Source organism: Mobula birostris, chromosome 9 (assembly GCF_030028105.1).
Source record: "Mobula birostris isolate sMobBir1 chromosome 9, sMobBir1.hap1, whole genome shotgun sequence".
Classification (NCBI taxonomy): Eukaryota; Metazoa; Chordata; class Chondrichthyes; order Myliobatiformes; family Myliobatidae; genus Mobula; species Mobula birostris.
Window position 1 is genome coordinate 11,310,241 of NC_092378.1, and position 18,090 is coordinate 11,328,330.

General features: G+C 40.9%; 1 protein-coding gene across 1 annotated transcript in view; it reads right to left on the reverse strand.

Moving 5' to 3' along the window:
- Positions 1 to 18,090, reverse strand: part of alx1 (ALX homeobox 1) — a 38,636-nt gene that overhangs the window by 14,848 nt on the left and 5,698 nt on the right. The window contains exon 2 of the mRNA XM_072267489.1: positions 13,558 to 13,862. Coding sequence (XP_072123590.1) covers positions 13,558 to 13,862 — 305 coding nt within the window. The remainder of the gene's footprint in view (positions 1 to 13,557; positions 13,863 to 18,090) is intronic.

An 18,090-nucleotide genomic window follows, 5' to 3' on the forward strand; every position in this document is an offset into this window, starting at 1 on the left:
TCATTTCAAAGCAACACACACAAAATGCTGGAGTAACTCAGCAGGTCAGGCAGCATCTATGGAAATGAATAAACAGCCGACATTTTGGGCCGAGACCCTTCTTCAGGGCTAGAAAGGAAGGAGGAAGATGCCAGAATAAAGAGGTAGAGGGAGGGGAGGGAGGCTTGCTGGAACATGATGGCTGAAACCAGGTGGGTGGGAAAGGTAAAGGGCTGAAGAAAGAATCTAATAGGAGACGAGAGTGGACCATAGGAAAAAGGAAAGGAGGAGGGGACACAGGGGGAAGAGAAGCAGGAAAAGATCTGGTGAGAAGAGGTAAATCTCAGAGTGGGGACTGAGCTGCGGAAGGTGGGGGGGGGGGTAGGGGAAAGGAGTTGTCTACCAGAAGGAGAAATTCATGCCATCAGGATGGAAGCTACTGAAATGGAGTGTAAGGTGTTGCTTCTCCATCTTTTATTTTGTTCTATTTTATGCTTGTCTACTGAAGAATGACAATAAACAATCTTAAACCTTGAACCTTGAACCTTGAGTTCTTTACAATACTTAAAATAATGTCAAAGTATGTGTTTAGCTGCTGAGTAATTTATTGGGAATGCTAGAACTGATAAATTATTTGCACTCTGTAATTTGATAGACAGTAGGAAGTCAGTTTCTGTTGCAGCTGTCCATGGTCCACATATTTCACTTGGTGGTTGAAGGATAGTTACAGAGAGAAATGACAGAAGAAGCAGGCAGCAAATGCAGCACAATAACCATGTTAAAACTCAGGTCATGGTCTGGGTGTTACTATTTCAGAGGGTCTGTCCCGGACCCAGCACATGAGTGCAATTGTGAAGAAAGCACAGCAGCACCTTTACTCCATCAGGAGTCTACAGAGATTCAGCATGACGTCTAAAACTTTGACACGTGTAGTGGAGACTATATTCACTGGCTACATCACAGCCTGGTATGGAACTGCCAATGCCTTTGAACGGAAAATCCTACTAAAAGTAGTGGATTCAACCCAGTACATCACAGGTAAAGCCCTCTCAACCATTGAGCACTTGAGCGCATCTACATGAAAGCAGTATCCATTGTCAGAGCTCCCCACCACCCACGCCACTCTCTTTACTCATGGCTGCCATCAGGTAGAAGGTACAGGTGTCTCAGGACTTGCACCACCAGCTTCAAGAACACTTACTACCCACAACCATCAAGATCTTGAATAAACGGGGTTAATTACACTCACTTGCCCCATCATTGAGATGGTCTCACAACCAATGATCTCACTTTAAGAACTCTTTATCTTATTATCTCATGTTCTCATTATTTATTGCTACTTATTTATATTTGCTTTTGCACAGTTTGTTGTCTTCTTCACTCTGGTTGATCATTCAATGATCCAGTTATAGTTACTATTCTATAGATTTGCTGAGTATGCCCAAAAGAAAATGAATCTCAGGGTTGTATATGGTGGTATATAGGTACTTTCAAATGAAATTTACTTTGAACTTCGATCGACGGGTCACAAATACCAATTCATCCCAACGTCCTTTTCTTTTGTTGGTGACATCACAACAATCTGTAATTACCAAAGTATGAAGAGAGGCTCACATTTACTTTCAAATTCAGAGATATGAAGTCAGCATTTCTTTTAACTGAATTTGTGCAGACGATATTTTTATTTGTAGTCAAGTGATCTGATGGAAGAATTATTTTCAGAATGTCAGTACGATCAATAAGTGTGCATTGAGAGGTTGGTGAGGTGGCTGGGGAAGGGTGGATGTCGCATTGATCTCTCGGAGGGAAAGAATAATGAATTGCTATCATTGAAGTCTTAACGTAACATTTAATTTTGACTTCAAGAACAAAGGAAAATTACTATATGTCAACAAGGACTATTAGTGGAGATTGCAAGTCCTAAAAGGCTGATTTAAAATTTGACTGAGTGGTGCCACAACAACCTCTTACTCAATGCCAGTAAGACCAAGGAGCTGATTATCGACTTCAGGAGGAAGAAACCAGACCTTCATTAGTCAGTCCTCATTGTAGGATCAGAGGAGAAGAGGGTCAGCAACTTTAGCTTACTCAGTGTTATTATTTCAGAGGACCTGTCCGTGGCCCTGCACGTAAGTGCAATTATGAAGAAAGCAATGTAACACCTCAACTTCTTTTTTAGTTTGCAAAGATTCAACATGACATCTAAAACTTTGACAAACTTCTATGGCTATGTATTGGAATATATATGTACATATATTCTATGGAAACATATTGACTGGCTGCAGTACACCCTACTGTAGAAACATCAATTCTCTTGAACAGAAGATCTTGAAAAAGTTGTGGATATAGCCCAGTCCATCACGGATAAAACCTTCCCCACCATTGGGCACATCTACACGAAGCATTGTCACAGGAAAGCAGCATCCATCATCAGGGACCCCCATCACTCAAGACATGCTCTCTTCTTACTGTTGCCGTCAGGAAGAAGCTACAGGAGTCTCAGGCCTCACACCACCGGGTTCAGGAACAGTTACTACACCTCAACCACCAGGCTTTGAATCAAAAGGGATAATTTCACTCAACTTCACTTGTCCCATCATTGAAACGTTCAGACAACCTATATACTCACTTTCAATGACTCTTCATCACATGTTCTCGATATTTTGCTTATTTATTTATTATTATTATTTCTTTCTTTTTATATTTACACACTTTGTTGTCTTTTGCACACTAGTTAAACACCTAAGTTGGCGTGGTCTTTCATTGATTTCTATTTTAATTAATATTCTATTATGGATTTATTGAGTATGCCCGCAGGAGAACGAATTTCTGGGTTGTATTTGGTGACATGTATGTACTTGGATAATAAATTTACTTTTGAATTTTTTTGAAGTTGATATTGTGAAGCTTGAGCAATATTATGACATCAGCTGTGTGTGTGACAGCTGAGAAAGACCATGTCATCTATTGTAGATATTATTTGCAACCTACCACTCAGCTATGTGTTGTTTTCTGCTATTGCTGGCACCAATTGCATGTCTCTTTCTTTTTCACTGCATTTCCATTCTCATCCTTCAGCAATGGAAGGGGAAGAAGTGCTACCTTATAATGTTTTTGATGTGGCAGAAATGCTTGTGAATTTCCATTTTCTTTTTAGAGTAATTTTATAAACTCAGTAACATTATCATCCGGGTTTACTAATCAAGCATTTTAGTGATACAGCTAGTATTAATTCGCTAGATGAAAATTTACAAAAGTGCATCATTGATTCTCCATCACTATGATCCTCTCAAAAACGATGCTGGTTTATTTTTATAGGCATTAAAATGCTAGTGGTGACTTCAGCTTTATAGCCTATTGCAGAAAGTTGTGGACACAACTCAGCACATCAGAGGAACCACAGGAACCTCTGCGAACTCTGCCTCTGCTTCTTGCTGCCTCAGTAAAGCAGCCTGCATAATCAAAGACCCCCACCCACCCCCAACGTTCCCTCTTCAGCCCCTCTCCTGCTGGGAAGAAGAGACAGAAGTTAGAATGCACACACCACTGGACTCAAGGACAGCTTCTATCCCACTGTTATCTTTTGAACGGACTTCTTGTACAACAAGATGGAACTCTGATACTCCCAATCTACCTCACACTTTATCCTGCACTTTACCATTGACCTGCACTGCACCTTTCCAGTAGCTTTTACGCTTTATTCTGCATCATTATTGTTTTTCCTTATTCTAGCTCAATGTGCTGTGTTCTGTACAATCAGTGTGTAAGAGAAGGTTTTCACTGTATCTTGGTACATGTGACAGTAATAAACCAATACCAGTACTTAATGTTATCCAATGGCTTCTTAGATGCCTATGCTTCAGGATATACTCCTTTCCGCGCCCTGCGGCGCATCGGGCGGCAATTTTGCCGTTTCTTTAGCATTTTTGACTTTTCTCTATGAGGCCGAGCTGTTAGCTTGACGCTCAGCACAGCATGGATGGAAAGCGTGCAGGGAGCTGGTCAAATTTGAACCCAGGACCATTTACCTTGAAGTCCAGTGTGGATGCCACTACACTGCTGACTGGTTTCAGGACACATGAGGGGTATTTAACGTGCTTGCGTGCCATTGTTTTGTTCATACTTTAGATATTAGCTGGAGAAATATGTGTAGGTCATGGAGAGAAAGCTGAAAACAATAAATCCAGAAAACTGAAATCTTAACTTTCCAAATCTGTAATTTGGAATTCGCTGTGACATGTGTTGATACATTTCAGTTATTGTGGCAATTATTCATTATAACACCATGTGCATTATATTGAAAACACTACAACACATCCGAAACAGTGAAGTGCTGTGATATAATACTCAGGGACTAATGTGATAAAATCTTGAGTGAATAATAGCTGGGACATGAAATAAGCCATTGCTTAACTTTCCCCATCAATTTTCTTATTTACTGTATGTGCTTTGGTAACAAAATTGCAATCATTCAAAATCAAAATCACTATTGCTCGCTGCTGTCAGAGAGGATGTCTGTGTCTGAGGCTTATCTCCCTGGCTGCTCTGCCTCTGCATTCCAGTGCTCTCTCTCCATCGAGTCTGTCGAGGATGTTACTGCAGTTCTGCGATTTATGGATTGGACTGGGCTCTTTAGGGTTTTATGTCTCTTACACTCTGTGCTTTTGCTCGTTCTTTCTTGTTGCTGCTTCAGCGATTTAATTTGGTATGATCTGTAAGTTTTTTCTGTATGGGGGTAGTGGGGTTGGGATTTGATGCTCTTGCAGTTCGCTTTTCTATGTGGAGGTGGCTGTTTGATGCTTTTCTTGCGTTTGTGAGATTTTTTTAACATGCGGGGTGTGGGGGGTGATAATTGTGCTGCTGTTCTTTCTTATTACCATTTGGCACAATTTGTTAGTTTTTTATTGTAGTGGGGTTGGTATTTTTCTTCGAATGACTTCCATTGTTTCGTTGTCTCATGGCTATCTGGAGAAAACAAATCTCAAGAGTTGCATAATGGATATATACTTTGATAATAAATGAATCTTTGAACCTCTTTATTTTTGAACATACCAAACTAAAATTTTTTTTTAAAAATCCATGAGAGGAGTGAGGATGGGAATAGAATCCCACTGAAACAGAACCAAGTGATATTAAGTCAACAGGCAAGAGCATGTCTTACCTCAGAAAGTCAACAATTATCTTCTGATAACTCTGATGTCAAACCTCTGCTGTCTTGCAACTATACCCACTCATGGGGAAGGGTTCGGGGTAAATCCCAAGGAAAGGTCTGGAGCTGGAGTCCCTAAGGCAATCTGACAACTTCTGCAGTGCTGCTGGTGCCATACTGTATCAGTCTCTGATGTTCGTTTTGCTGCCTCAGCTGCATGGAGAGGGGGAGTCTGCTTTGGACAACAGCTTGCTCTCCAACTTGTACTGCCCTGGCTTCTGTATCACATAGACAGCTAGCATGCAACATCCATGGTTGACCCTGACCAGTGGAGGGCCTCAATAATTATCCTATTTCTCTGTATCCATAATTATCACATCTGTCTGACCACTATGGTTTTTAGCTTGTAAATTCAGGGATATACACTCAATGCCCACTTTGTTAGATACATCTGTACACTTGTTTGTTAATGCAAAGATCTATTCAGCCAATCGTGTGACAGCCACTCAATGCATAAAAGCATGCAGTCATGGACAGGAGGTTCAGTTGTCATTTGAAACAAATGACCGAATAGAGAAGAAATGTGAGCTAGGTGGCTTTGACCGTGGAATGATTGTTGGTGCCAGACAGGGTGGTTTGAGTACCTCAGAAACTGCTTATCTCCAGGAATTTTCACACACACCAGTCTCTAGATTTATAGAGCATTGTACAAAAATCAAAAAACATCCAGTGAGCAGCAGTCCTGTGGGTGAAAATGCCTTGTTAATGAGAGAGGTCAGTGGAGAATAGTGGTTGAAGCTGACAGGAAGGTGACAGAAAATCAAATACACACACGTTACAACAGTGGTGTGAAGAAGAGCATCTCTGAATGTACAACATGTTGAAATTCTAAGTGAACGGGCTGAGCAGCATGAACATACGCTCAGTGACCACTTCATTAGGTAAAGGAGGCACCTAATAAAGTAGCTACTGAGTGTACATTCAACTAAAATAAGTAAGAGGAAACGGCTGTGGCTGGCCGAATGCCAAAAATCACTTGAAATGCACTTTTATATGCCAATGGAAATAAGATTCATTTCCACTAATGCTTATAAATACAACCAATGACTCCAGGTTTGAATGGCTCGTCAGATGAAGAGTGTTTGATGGCTCTGGACCAGTATTCACTAAAATTCAAAAGAATGAGGGATGACCTCATTGCAATGTGTCAAATGGTGAAAGACCTTGATAGAGTGGATGTGGAGAGGGTATTTCCTATGGGGAGAGAGTCTAAGACCAGAGGACACAGCCTCAGAATAGTGGGGCATCCTTTCAGAACAGAGATGAGGAGGAGTTTCTTAAGCCAGAGAATGGTGAAACTGTGGATTCTTTGCTATAGGCAGCTGTGGACGCCAAGTCTTTATGTGTATTTAAGACAGACACTGATAGGGTCAGTGCATAAAGGGATGCTGGAAGAAGGCAGGTGATTGGGGCTGAGAGAAAAATTGGATCAGCCATGGTGAAATGGCGGAGCAGACTCGATGGGCCAAATGGCCTAATTCTGTTCCTACATCTTATGGTGTTGTGGAATAGCCTCTGTAACATCCAATAAAAGCACCATTCATTCGTGACGTGCCATGATGTATGACATCATCATTATGCGCTATGTCATATGACATGAGCGATCATGGTCTTTCCAGGACCATGATTGTTGTTGGCAGATTTTTCTACAGAAGTGATTTGCCATTGCCTTTTTCTGGGCAATGTCTTTACAAGACGGGTCACACTTAGTTTGGAGGAACAACACCTTATATTTCATTTGGGTAGCCTCCAACCTGATGGCATGAGTACCAATTTCTCAAACTTCTGGTAATGCACCCCCTCCCCACCCCCGGCCATTTCCCATCCCCCTTTCCCTCTCTCACATTATTTCCTTGCCCGCCCGTCGCCTCCCTCTGGTGCTCCAACCCCTTTTTCTTTCTCCAATTGCCTTCTGTCCCTTTCACCAATCAACTTCCCAGTTCTTTACTTCATTCCCCCCCCTCCAGATTTCACTTATCACCTGGTGTTTCACTCCCCCCTCCCCAACATTTTAAATCTGCTCCTCAGCCATTTTTTTTTTACTCCAGTCCTGCCAAAGGGTTTCGGCCCGACACATCGACTGTATTTTTTTCCATAGATGCTGCCTGGCCTGCTGAGTTCCTCCAGCATTTTGTGTGTGTGTTGCTCAGATTTCCAGCATCTGCAGATTTAATCTTGTTTGTGATACATGTACATTGAATTCAGACTCAGGAGGCTGCAGATGCGAGAAACTGGAGCAAAAATCTAACTGAGGGTCAGGCAGCATCTGTGGAGGGAAAAGGATGTTTGTGGTTGAGACTCTGCATCCAGACTATCAGTGTAATGGGGAGATACTAAAGGTGGGACTATAGCGCAGTTGTTAGCGCAGCACTTTACACGGCAGGCAATTCCTGGCACTGCCTGTGAGGAGTTTAAACGTTCTCCCTGTAATTGGTGGGTTTCCTCCAGGTACTCTGGTTTCCTCCCACAGTCCAAAGATGTACCGGTTGGCAGGTTAATTGGTCATTGTAAATTATCCCATGATTAGGCTAGGGTTAAATTGGGGATGTTGCTGAGCAGCGCAGCTCAAAGGGCTTATTTCATGCTGTTCTTCAATAAATAAATATTCACTATAAAAAGGTGAGAGGGAGTGGTGAGGCAGGTTGTTGTAGGTGGAACCAAATGAGGTGGGAGATAATGGGCGGATGGAGCAAGGTGGGGGAGGGGATATGTGGAGACAGTGGGTTTAGCAGGAGGATGGGAACCAGAGTGAAGGGACTCGGGATAAGATGGATGGTAAACAGCAAAGATAGCATGCACTCAGACTGTCAGGAGGGGCAGGCAGATGATAGGACAAAATTGCAGCCAACAGGCTGAGTATCAGTGATTAGGGATGCAGAATAAAAAATGATAGCAAATACAGTACTCAAAGTGTTATATCTCAATGCACAGAGTATAAGAAATAAGGTAGACGATCTAGTTGCACTTTTACAGATTGTCAGATATGATGATGTGCCCATCACTAAATCGTGGCTGAAGGATGGTTGTAGTTGGGAGCTGAATGTCCAAGGTTACACATTGTATCAGAAAGATAGGAAGGTAGGCAGAGGGAGTAGCATGGCTCTGCTGGTAAGCAATGGCATCAGATCGGAAGATGTTGACTCCTTGTGGGTTGAGTTAACAAACTGTAAGGATAAAAGGACCTTTATTGGCAGTTATATACAGGCCTCCCAACAGTAGCTGGAATGTGGACCATAGATTACAACGGGGAATAGAAAAGGCAAGTCAAAACAACAATTCTGTGATAGTCATGGGAGATTTTAATATGTGGTTAGATTAGGAAAATCGGGTTGGTAATGAATCTCAAGAGAGTGAGTTTGTTCAATGCCTCCAAGATGGCTTTTTATAGCAGTTTGTCATTGTCCCTACAAGGGGATCAGCTATACTTGATTAGCTGCTAAGTAATGAACTGGAGGTGATTAGGGAGCTTAAGGTAAAGGAACATTTAGGAGCCTTTGATCACAATATGATTGAAATTTGATAGGAAGAACATAAAGTCTGGACTCGCAGTACATCAGTGGCGTAAAGTAAATTACAGTAGTATGAGAGAGGAGTAGGCCAAAGTAAATTGGAAGGAGAAGCTGGCGGGGATGACAGCAGAGCAGCAATGGTGTGAGTTTCTGGGAAAAATGACAAAGGTGCAGGACAGATGTATTTCAAAAACAAAGAAATACTCAAATGACAAAATAGTACAACCATGGCTGACAAGGTAAAAGCAAAAGAGAGGACATACAACAAAGCAAAAATTAGCGGGAAGGTAGAGAATTGGGAAGGTTTTAAAAACCTACAGAAAGCAACTAGAAGAATCATTAGGAGAGAAAAAATGAAATATGAAAGCAAACTAGCAAACAATATCAAGGTGGATAGAAAAAATAAAAGTATATAAAAAGCTAAAAGAGAGATGAGAGTGGACATAGGACCGCTAGAAAACGAGGCTGTAGAAATAATAATGGGAGACAAGGAGATGGCGGATGAACTAAATCATTATTTTGCATAGTCTTCACTGTTGAAGACACTAGCAGTGTGTCAGGTGTTGAAGGGTGTGAGGGAAGAGAAGTGAGTGCAGTTACTATTACAAAGGAGAAGGTGCTCAAAAAGCTGAAAGATTTATAGATGCATAAGTCACCTAGACCAGAAGAACTACTCCCTAGGGTTCTTAGAGAGATAGCGATAGAGATTGTGATAGCATTAGTAATGTTCTTAATCACTGGACTCTGGCATCGTTCCGGAGGACTGAAAAATTGCAAATAACACTCCGCTCTTTTAGAAAGGAGGGAGGCAGCAGAAAGGAAATTATAGGCCAGTTAGCCTGACCCTCAGTGCTTGGGAAGATGTTGGGAGTCAACTGTTAAGGATGAGGTTATGGAGTACTTGGTGACACAGAACAAGATAGGACAAAGTCAGTATGGTTTCCTTAAGGGAAAATTTTGCCTGATGAATCTTTTGGAATTCTTTGAGGAGATAACAAGCAGAATAGATAAGGGGTTGCAGTGGATGTTATATATTTGGATTTTCAGAAGACTTTTGACAAGGTGCCACACATGAGGCTCCTTACCATATTAAGAGCCCATGTTATTACAGGCAAGTCACTAGCATGGTTAGAGCATTGGCTGATTAGTAGGAGGCAGCGAGTGGGAATAAAACGATCCTTTTTCTGGTTGGCTACCACAGTCTAGTGGTGTACTGCAGGGGTCAGTGTTGGGACCGCTCCTTTTTATGCTGTATATCAATGACTTAGATGCTCATGGAAAAGCATGTAGTGTTGAGGAAACAGGAAGGCTGAAGAGGGACTTAGACGGATTAGGAGAGTGGGCAAGAAAGTGGCAATAAATGTGCAGACTATTTTCTTAATAGAGAGAAAATCCAAAAATCAGAGATGCAAAGGGACCCTAAAGTCTGAGTTCCAGATTGAGTTGCTGGTGAGGAAGGCAAATGGAATGTTAGCATTCATTTCAAGAGGTCTAGAATACAGGAGCAGGGATGTGATGCAAAGGCTTTATAAGGCACTGGTGAGGCCTCACCTTGAGTATTATGAACAGTTTTTGGCTGCTTACCTAAGAAAAGATTTGCTGACTTTGGAGAGTGTTCAGAGGAGGTTCAAAGGATGATTCCAGGATTGAAAGGGTTATCATATGAGGAATGTTTGCTGGCTCTGGGCCTGTATTTGCTAGAATTTAGAAGAATGGGAGGGATCTTATTGAAACCTTTCAAACGTTGAGAGGCCTGGACAGAGTAGATGTGAAAAGTATGTTTCCCATGGTGGGGGAGTCTAGGACAAGAGGGCACAGCCTCAAGATAGAGGGTGTCCGTCTAAAACAGAAATGTGGAGACATTTCTTCAGAGGGTGACGATTTTGTGGAATTTGTTACCACTGGCAGCTGTGGAGGCCAGGTCGTTGGGTGTATTTAAGGCAGAGATTGATAGGTACTTAATTGGCCACACACAGTATCAAAAGTTACGGGGAGAAGTCCTGGAAGTGGGGCTGAGGAGGGGAAAAATAATTGGCCATGATTGAATGATAGAGTAGACTTGATGGGCCAAATGGCCTAATGCTGCTCCTGTACCTTATGGTCTGTGGTCTTAATGCGTAAAGATAGGTATGTAGTGAGGGAAAGGGGGACTTAGCATATCAGCAATGATTGGAAGTTATCTTATCAATAGGGAACGTGATAAGTGGAACCAGATAAGGGAGAGATGAAAGGCAGATGCAGAGAGTTGGGGAAGGGCACAGGATTATTAGAGGTGCAGTTTTTCAATCAAACATACGTGGGAGGGGAATGAAATTGGGTGTCAGTGGAGTGGGGAACGGAAGGAATGAGAGAGGAGCGCAGGGAGTATGGTATGTCAGGTTAGTAAAAGTACATTTTTTTCAGCATTGTATATTGTGAAGGTGTTATATCAGTGCTTTTCATATTCATCAAGTCTGCTTCTGATATTCAGAGTTGAGAATAGTTCATGATTGCCTGAACAAAGTAATGACTTTTAATTACTGAACATCAATTTCTCTGGCATGGAAAATTGACTAACGTAAGTCAGCAGATTCATTTGCTCAGGCTTTGATCTTTAGAAGAGATTTTAAAAATGACAAATTTAAACATTTAACTTTAGTATTTGTAAGTATTGGAAGAAACAATGAGGTCTTCATCCTAATAAACTGAAGAATCCGGAAAATGCAAGTGCACAAATATAAAATAAGCATTATAAATTAGAGTTAAATTACGTACAGAGAGACAAATGAAAAATGTGAAAAGTGTACAGATTTAAACATGGGTGCAACGGGCACTTTTATTTAAATTTGAAAAATGTCAATTGACACATGAAGAATTGAATTCTGTGCTTTAACTTAATTTTTCAGGATCAACACGCAGACAATTCTGGAGGAGCTCATCAGGCCAGGCGGCATCTATGAAAAAAGTACAGTTAACATTTCGGATCAAAACCCTTCGGCAAGACCTTCGGCCCGAAATGTCGACTGTACTTTTTTCCACAGATGCTGCTTGGCCTGCTGAGTTCTTCTAGCATTTTGTGTGTGATACTCGGATTTCCAGCATCTACAGATTTTCTCAATTCTGGTTAATTTTTCAGAAGTTCTTTAGCAGTTATTAACTGCTCAGATTTGGCTGGGCTTTTCTGACAGTTCTGTACAGAATTGCTGCCAAGGTCAGGACCTCAGCACACATGTGTAAGATTTGAAAATACAGGTTCTGCTATTGAATTTCTGATTGTGCTCCACATGGAGTCTAGCAATAGAGCAACAGATTGACCAAGTCTCCAGCATTTACACTGGGAAAATTACTTTCAGACTCTGCACAAGATTACACTGCCTAGCATGAATAATTTCTTTAATTATTTATGTGTGCTTTAATGTTTTTAATTATTTAAAGATCTTTTTAGGTAATTCACCTTTTAATATGTCAATATATTTTAAGAACGTTTGAATTCTTCATTCAATTTTTGATAGTTAGAGCCATTCAGAAATTCTTGAAGGCTTTGGCAGGTCACAAAACAGCAGGGAGATTTCCAAAGGAGATTTGCGGGTAAATCTGTAAATTACATTACTTAAGGCCAACACACTGCAAATACCTCATGGCTTAGCTGAAAATACACCTCAGCCAGCAAATTCAACCACACTAATGTGACTTGGTAAGTCTGTTAACTAACAGTGTGCAAGCAGTGAGACAGGCAGTGGGCTGTACTTCAACAAAATTAATCATGCCATTAACAATCAGGAGCACTGCGTAAGCAGGGCCTTTAGTATTATTAAGGATCCCACCCATCTATCCAGCATCCTCTTTGACTTTCTACCACCAGACAGGAGACTCTGATACATAAAGACAAGAACAGTCAGGATGAGAAACAGTTTCTTCCCTCAGGCCATTACGCTTCTGAAACTCCCCAGTGCACTACCTTCGAAGTGTCACCGGCTGATCTGTTCCGCACTTTACAATATTTAATTTATGCAGTTTAGTTTGTTATTTATGAGTGATTCATCTGTAGATTTTATCTTCATAAGTTGTTATGCGTTATGTGTGTTGTGTATACTACTAAGCTTTACACCCTGATTCAGAGAAACGTCTTGTTTGACGGTATACTGTAGAGTTGAATGACAATAAACTTGCCTTGACTTGAACAAAGTCACTCATTACTGAATGCAGCAGCTCCAATGTTTATCTGGTTTACTTTTGGATCATTATGAATATAATTATAATTCGCATGCACTGCATTTTCACAACCTTCCATTAACTAAGATACTGCTACAGTAAAAGATGTGGAAGCAATTTGTGACTTTTACATTTCCACATTTAATAGCTCGCACGTTTAATCTGGAAGTTGCTGTGAGACATATTCCACTATGTAAAAGATCACTGACATCTTCACCAATAATAATACAAAGTCTGATCAGCACTATAGCATAGTGGTTAGCACAACACTTTACAGTCCCAGCGACCCGGGTTCAATTCCTGCCGCTGTCCATAAATAGTTTGGACATTCTCCCCATGACCAGTGCTTCTCCAGTGCTTCAGTTTCCTCCCACATTCCAAAAATGTACTCGTTCGTAGATCAATTGATGATTGTACATTGTCCTTTGATTAGGCTAGGGTTGCTAGACAGCATGTATAGAAAAGCTGAACGAACCTATACAGTTTTAAAGATGGCCATTTTAAATTAGCTTATTGAAATCCCATTTATATGTGCAAGATGTATCCCACATCAAACACTGAACATTTTGCTATACTGCAGTTATGAATCTAATACATTTTTCAGAAAGATTTGTTCCACAGTTGTACGCTAAGAGGACTAGAGATACAGCATTTGGGTGATGGACTTACCTGGACTCTGGCCTCAGTGAGCTCTGTGCGCAGAGCCAGCTGCTCTCTAGCATATACATCAGGGTAATGGGTTTTCTGGAAGACTTTCTCCAGTTCCTCTAACTGTAAACTAGTGAATGTTGTCCTATTTCTCCTCTTCTTCGTGCTAGAAACATTTGAATCACTCTTGTCAACGTTCTGATCCATGATGGATTTTTCCTCCAAACCTTTCAACGGTGACACCTTCATAGTGCAGTAGTTCTCCATAGGTCTTGAGAGGTTGGTGCAGTCAGCTTGACCCAATGGCTTTGAGACACCATAATTGACTGGATAACAAAGAAAACAGGAAACAATTCACATGTGAGTTTTTTTTTCCCCAGCTATTGCTTTCCAATAACTTTAGAAAAAGGACAGCAAAGCTTCAAAAAGAAAATAAAACATGTTAGATTTAGAACATTTGTAGCATAAGCAATAAATAACTAGCCTAATACCATTCAGAAATAAGAAATCAAACTCATACTCCAGATGTAGATCTTCACTAAGTCAAACAAATGAATGATAGATAAGACCCTCTCTTTTAGGAACAGAACAAAAGTCAAAGTGAGAAATAAGATAATTTAAATGGTTCCTGAAGTCATCCTCTTGCTATGGATTTAACCTACAGAAAATATATGAAAAAAATAGGCCTGGGGTCACTGCAGGATCCAATATTTAATATTATCATCACCATCATTATGTGCCGTGACTTATAACGTGGGTGATCATGATCTTGACCATGATTGTTCTTGGCAAACTTTTTCTACAGAAGTGGTTGGCCATTGCTCTCTTCTGTGCAGTGTCTTTACAAGACGGGTGACCCCAGCCGTTATCAAAACTCTTCAGAAATTGTCTGCCTGGCATCAGTACAACTATCCACCACCCGTTCCCATGTCTACTCATGATTGGTGGGGGCGGTGTGGAGCTAAGCAGGTGCTACACCTTGCTCAAGGGTGACCTGCAGGCTAGCGAAGGGAAGGAGTGCCTTACACCTCCTTTGGTAGAGATGTATCTCCAACCCACTCCCATATATTGAAGTATCATCCTCTCTAAATTTCTAAAATGTACATTTTGTGCAGAAGGTCTGTATGAAATGCACCATTTCCTGATCAAGAACCTCTGTTGTATTTGATCCACATTTATATCTTGGATTTGAAGGCAAAGATCAGCATTTCAAAATAATAAATAACTTTGAGGGTGGGAATAGAGTTTCGAGAGGTTATAGATCTCACAGTAAGACAAGGTGCAGAATTATGTGAGATGATATATTTTGGCAAGAAGAAAAAGAAAACATAAAAATGTTGACTAATTAGATATTGAATTGAGCACAGTAACAGAGACATAAGGGGTGGCAGGAGAAATTTACAAAACAGTGAGTGATATCTCTTGAGTTTTATAGAGGGACAGAGCTCAAAACTCAGCAAGAATAGTAAAACTGTCTTTTGGCCCATCTGACAAGCACATAACTTTCTGTACAACAAGATTTCAGAGAGGGAAAGGAGAATTTTTTGAGAATAGATTGAAGAAGATAGGAGCAATATGCACAAAATGCTGGAGTAACTCAGCAAGCCAGGCAGAATCTATGGAGAAGAGTATAATCGACGTTTCAGTCCGAGACCGTTCATCACGACTGGAGAAAAAAAGATGGGGAGTTAGAAGATGGGGGGAGGGGAGGAAGAAACACAAGGTGAAAGCTGAAACTTGGAGGCGGGTGGCTGAAGTAAATAGCTGTGAAGTTGATTGGTGCAAGAAATGCTGGTGAAGAAGATGGGGCTGTTCTTTGTAAAGTACAGAAGAGATCTTGTTGATATATTTAGAATTATACGTGTCTTAGAAAGAAAATAAAGAGAATCTGTTTCCAATGGCTGAAAAGTCAATAACCAGCCAGCAAAGATTTAAGGTGGCTGACAAGAAGAAAAAGGGCCAACATGATGAAATACTTCTTTACACGTCAGGTGCTAAGATTCTGGAATGCAGTCCCTGATGGTGGAAACAGATCCAACAGTAGTCTTCAAAAGAGAATTGAATAAATACTTGAAGCGGAAAGAAATTCTCGGAAAGTGGAGAGGAGAGTGATTTACTGTATTGACCTTCAAAATTTAACATGGTCTCCGTGGGTGAATGAACATATTTTGTCCTGTATTCCTTCGTGATTCTATACTAACATGTTGAATGGATGTTAATGCAAAAATCTGGGGAAAAATTCCTATAGGACAGAGCAGCGGGACGTATTTCTATGGTAAATGTCCTACACAAATAAAACATATCAATGTAGGCATTGCAATACAGGGAGGTACAGGTGGAAAAAAGCACAGTCAACTCAGTAAGGAAATGCAAAAGCATGTTAATAGCTGATGATAAAATTTTTTAAAGTTCAAAAGTGAAATCTGTCAAAAATAGAAATGGTATGTAAGTCACATCAGATTACTGATGATCAAACCTCTGATTTTATTTTATTTTTTTTTAACGATACAGTGTGGAATAGATCCTTCCGGTCCTTTGAGCTACACTTCTGCAACAAACCTGACAATCCTGATTAACACTGACCTACTCACGGGATAGTTTACAATGACCAATTGACCTACCTGGTACATCTTTTTGGTGGCGGATGGAAATATGTTCCTACCAAAGGAGGTGTAAGATGCTCCTTCCCTCCGTTAGCCTGCAGATCACCCTTGGGCAAAGTGTAGCGCCTGCTTAGCACCTCGATCAGGGTCATGTGAAGCCATGGGAGCAGGTGGTGGATGGTTGTAGGAGCAGCTGGTGCATATCACAAGTCCTGGCTAAGCAACCACTGACACCAGGCAGACAATCTCTGAAGAGTATTGATAATGGCTGGGGTCACCCATCTTGTAAAGACACTGCCTTGAAGGTGGTAATGGCAAACCACTTCTTTAGAAAAATTTGCCAAGAACAATCATGGTCATGGAAAGACCATGATTGCCTAGATCATACAGCATGGCACATAATGAGCAAAGTACAGCATGAGTAGAGCATGTCTTTGGACTGTGGGAGGAAACCAGAGCACCCGGGGAAAACTCATGCATTCCACATGGTGGATGTACAGTCTTTGTACAGAACATTGTCGGAATTGAATCCCACACTCCGGAACACTCTAAGCTGTAATAACTTTGTGCTAACCACTATGCTACCATGGTGCCCTTTGTAGAATCCCTATAAGAACTGTGTTCAGACAAAGGGTCACAGTACAATCCCTGTTCCTTTTTTACTAGATACTACCAATACCTGCTTGTTTTGTCCCTTAAAGGCAGAACAGAAATAGCTAAGCTATTGGATACAGAAAAAAAAACTTTTCCTGTACTTATCGCTTTGCTGGCACAGTGTTGCAACCAGAAGAATGGTAAAATATTACAATTGTTTTACTTTCCTTCATAAACGAAAATTAATATTACAAAAATATCACAAGTACCATTGCTTTAATAGAATTAGACACAAAATTCCCAAAAGCTGACTCTCGCTATGCTCTCGCACAGGGTGAGGTTACCATACATACACATTATTCTCAAGCGGTCCTTCGAAAATTGTAACATTTTCACTGACTCCGGAAAGTTTTGGCGTATGACCACTCCAAATAGGGAAGGAACATTTGGGATGGTCCCAAGAACAACAAACCCATGCATTAATAAACTATAACCTTAACCCTGCATAAACAGCAGAAAGAGAATACTGTCTCCCAAACTACCCACCTGTGGCAAAGCCAACAGATTCCACTTTGTCATCATCAGCTGCCTCAGAAACCACAGAATGGGAGTAGACACATTATCCTTGATCCCAAGGGGCTGTCTTAGGAGGTTGGAAGGATACCTACCTTCAAAAGGTTATGAAATAAAGAGAAGTACAGCACAGAAACAGACCCTTCAGCCCATCTAGTCCATGCCAACGCCCATTTAAACTGCCTATTCCCAACAACCTGCACCTGGACCATATCCCTGCTATCCATGTAAATGTCCAAAACTTCCCTTAAATATTGAAACCGAGCTCGTGTGCACTACTTGTGCTGGCAGCTCCTTCCACACTCTCATGACCCTCTGAGTGAAGAAGTTTCCCCTCACGTTCCCCTTAAACTTTTCACCTTTCACTTTAACCCCTGACCTCTGTTTGTAAGTCGCACCCATCCTCAGCTGAAAAAGCATGCTTGCATTTACTCTATCTATACCCCTCAAAATGTTGTAAACCTCTATCAGATCTCCCCTCAATCTTCTGCTTTCTGAAGAATACAGTACTAACCTATTCAATCTTTCCTTACAATTCAGGTCCTCCAGACCCAGCAACATCCTCGTAAATTTTCTCTGTACGCTTTCAACTTTGTTTACACCTTTCCTGTAGGTAGGTGACCAAAACTGCATTGTAAGGTTTATAGAAATAATATATGTATTATTCCGGCTACTGGCAGAGCAACATTTGTAGTGTAGCGGTATATAGTAGGAAACGTGGAATGAGTTAGAAAAACGATTAAGATGTGATTTTTAGTGTTTATGTAACTGAGTGTCAAATTAA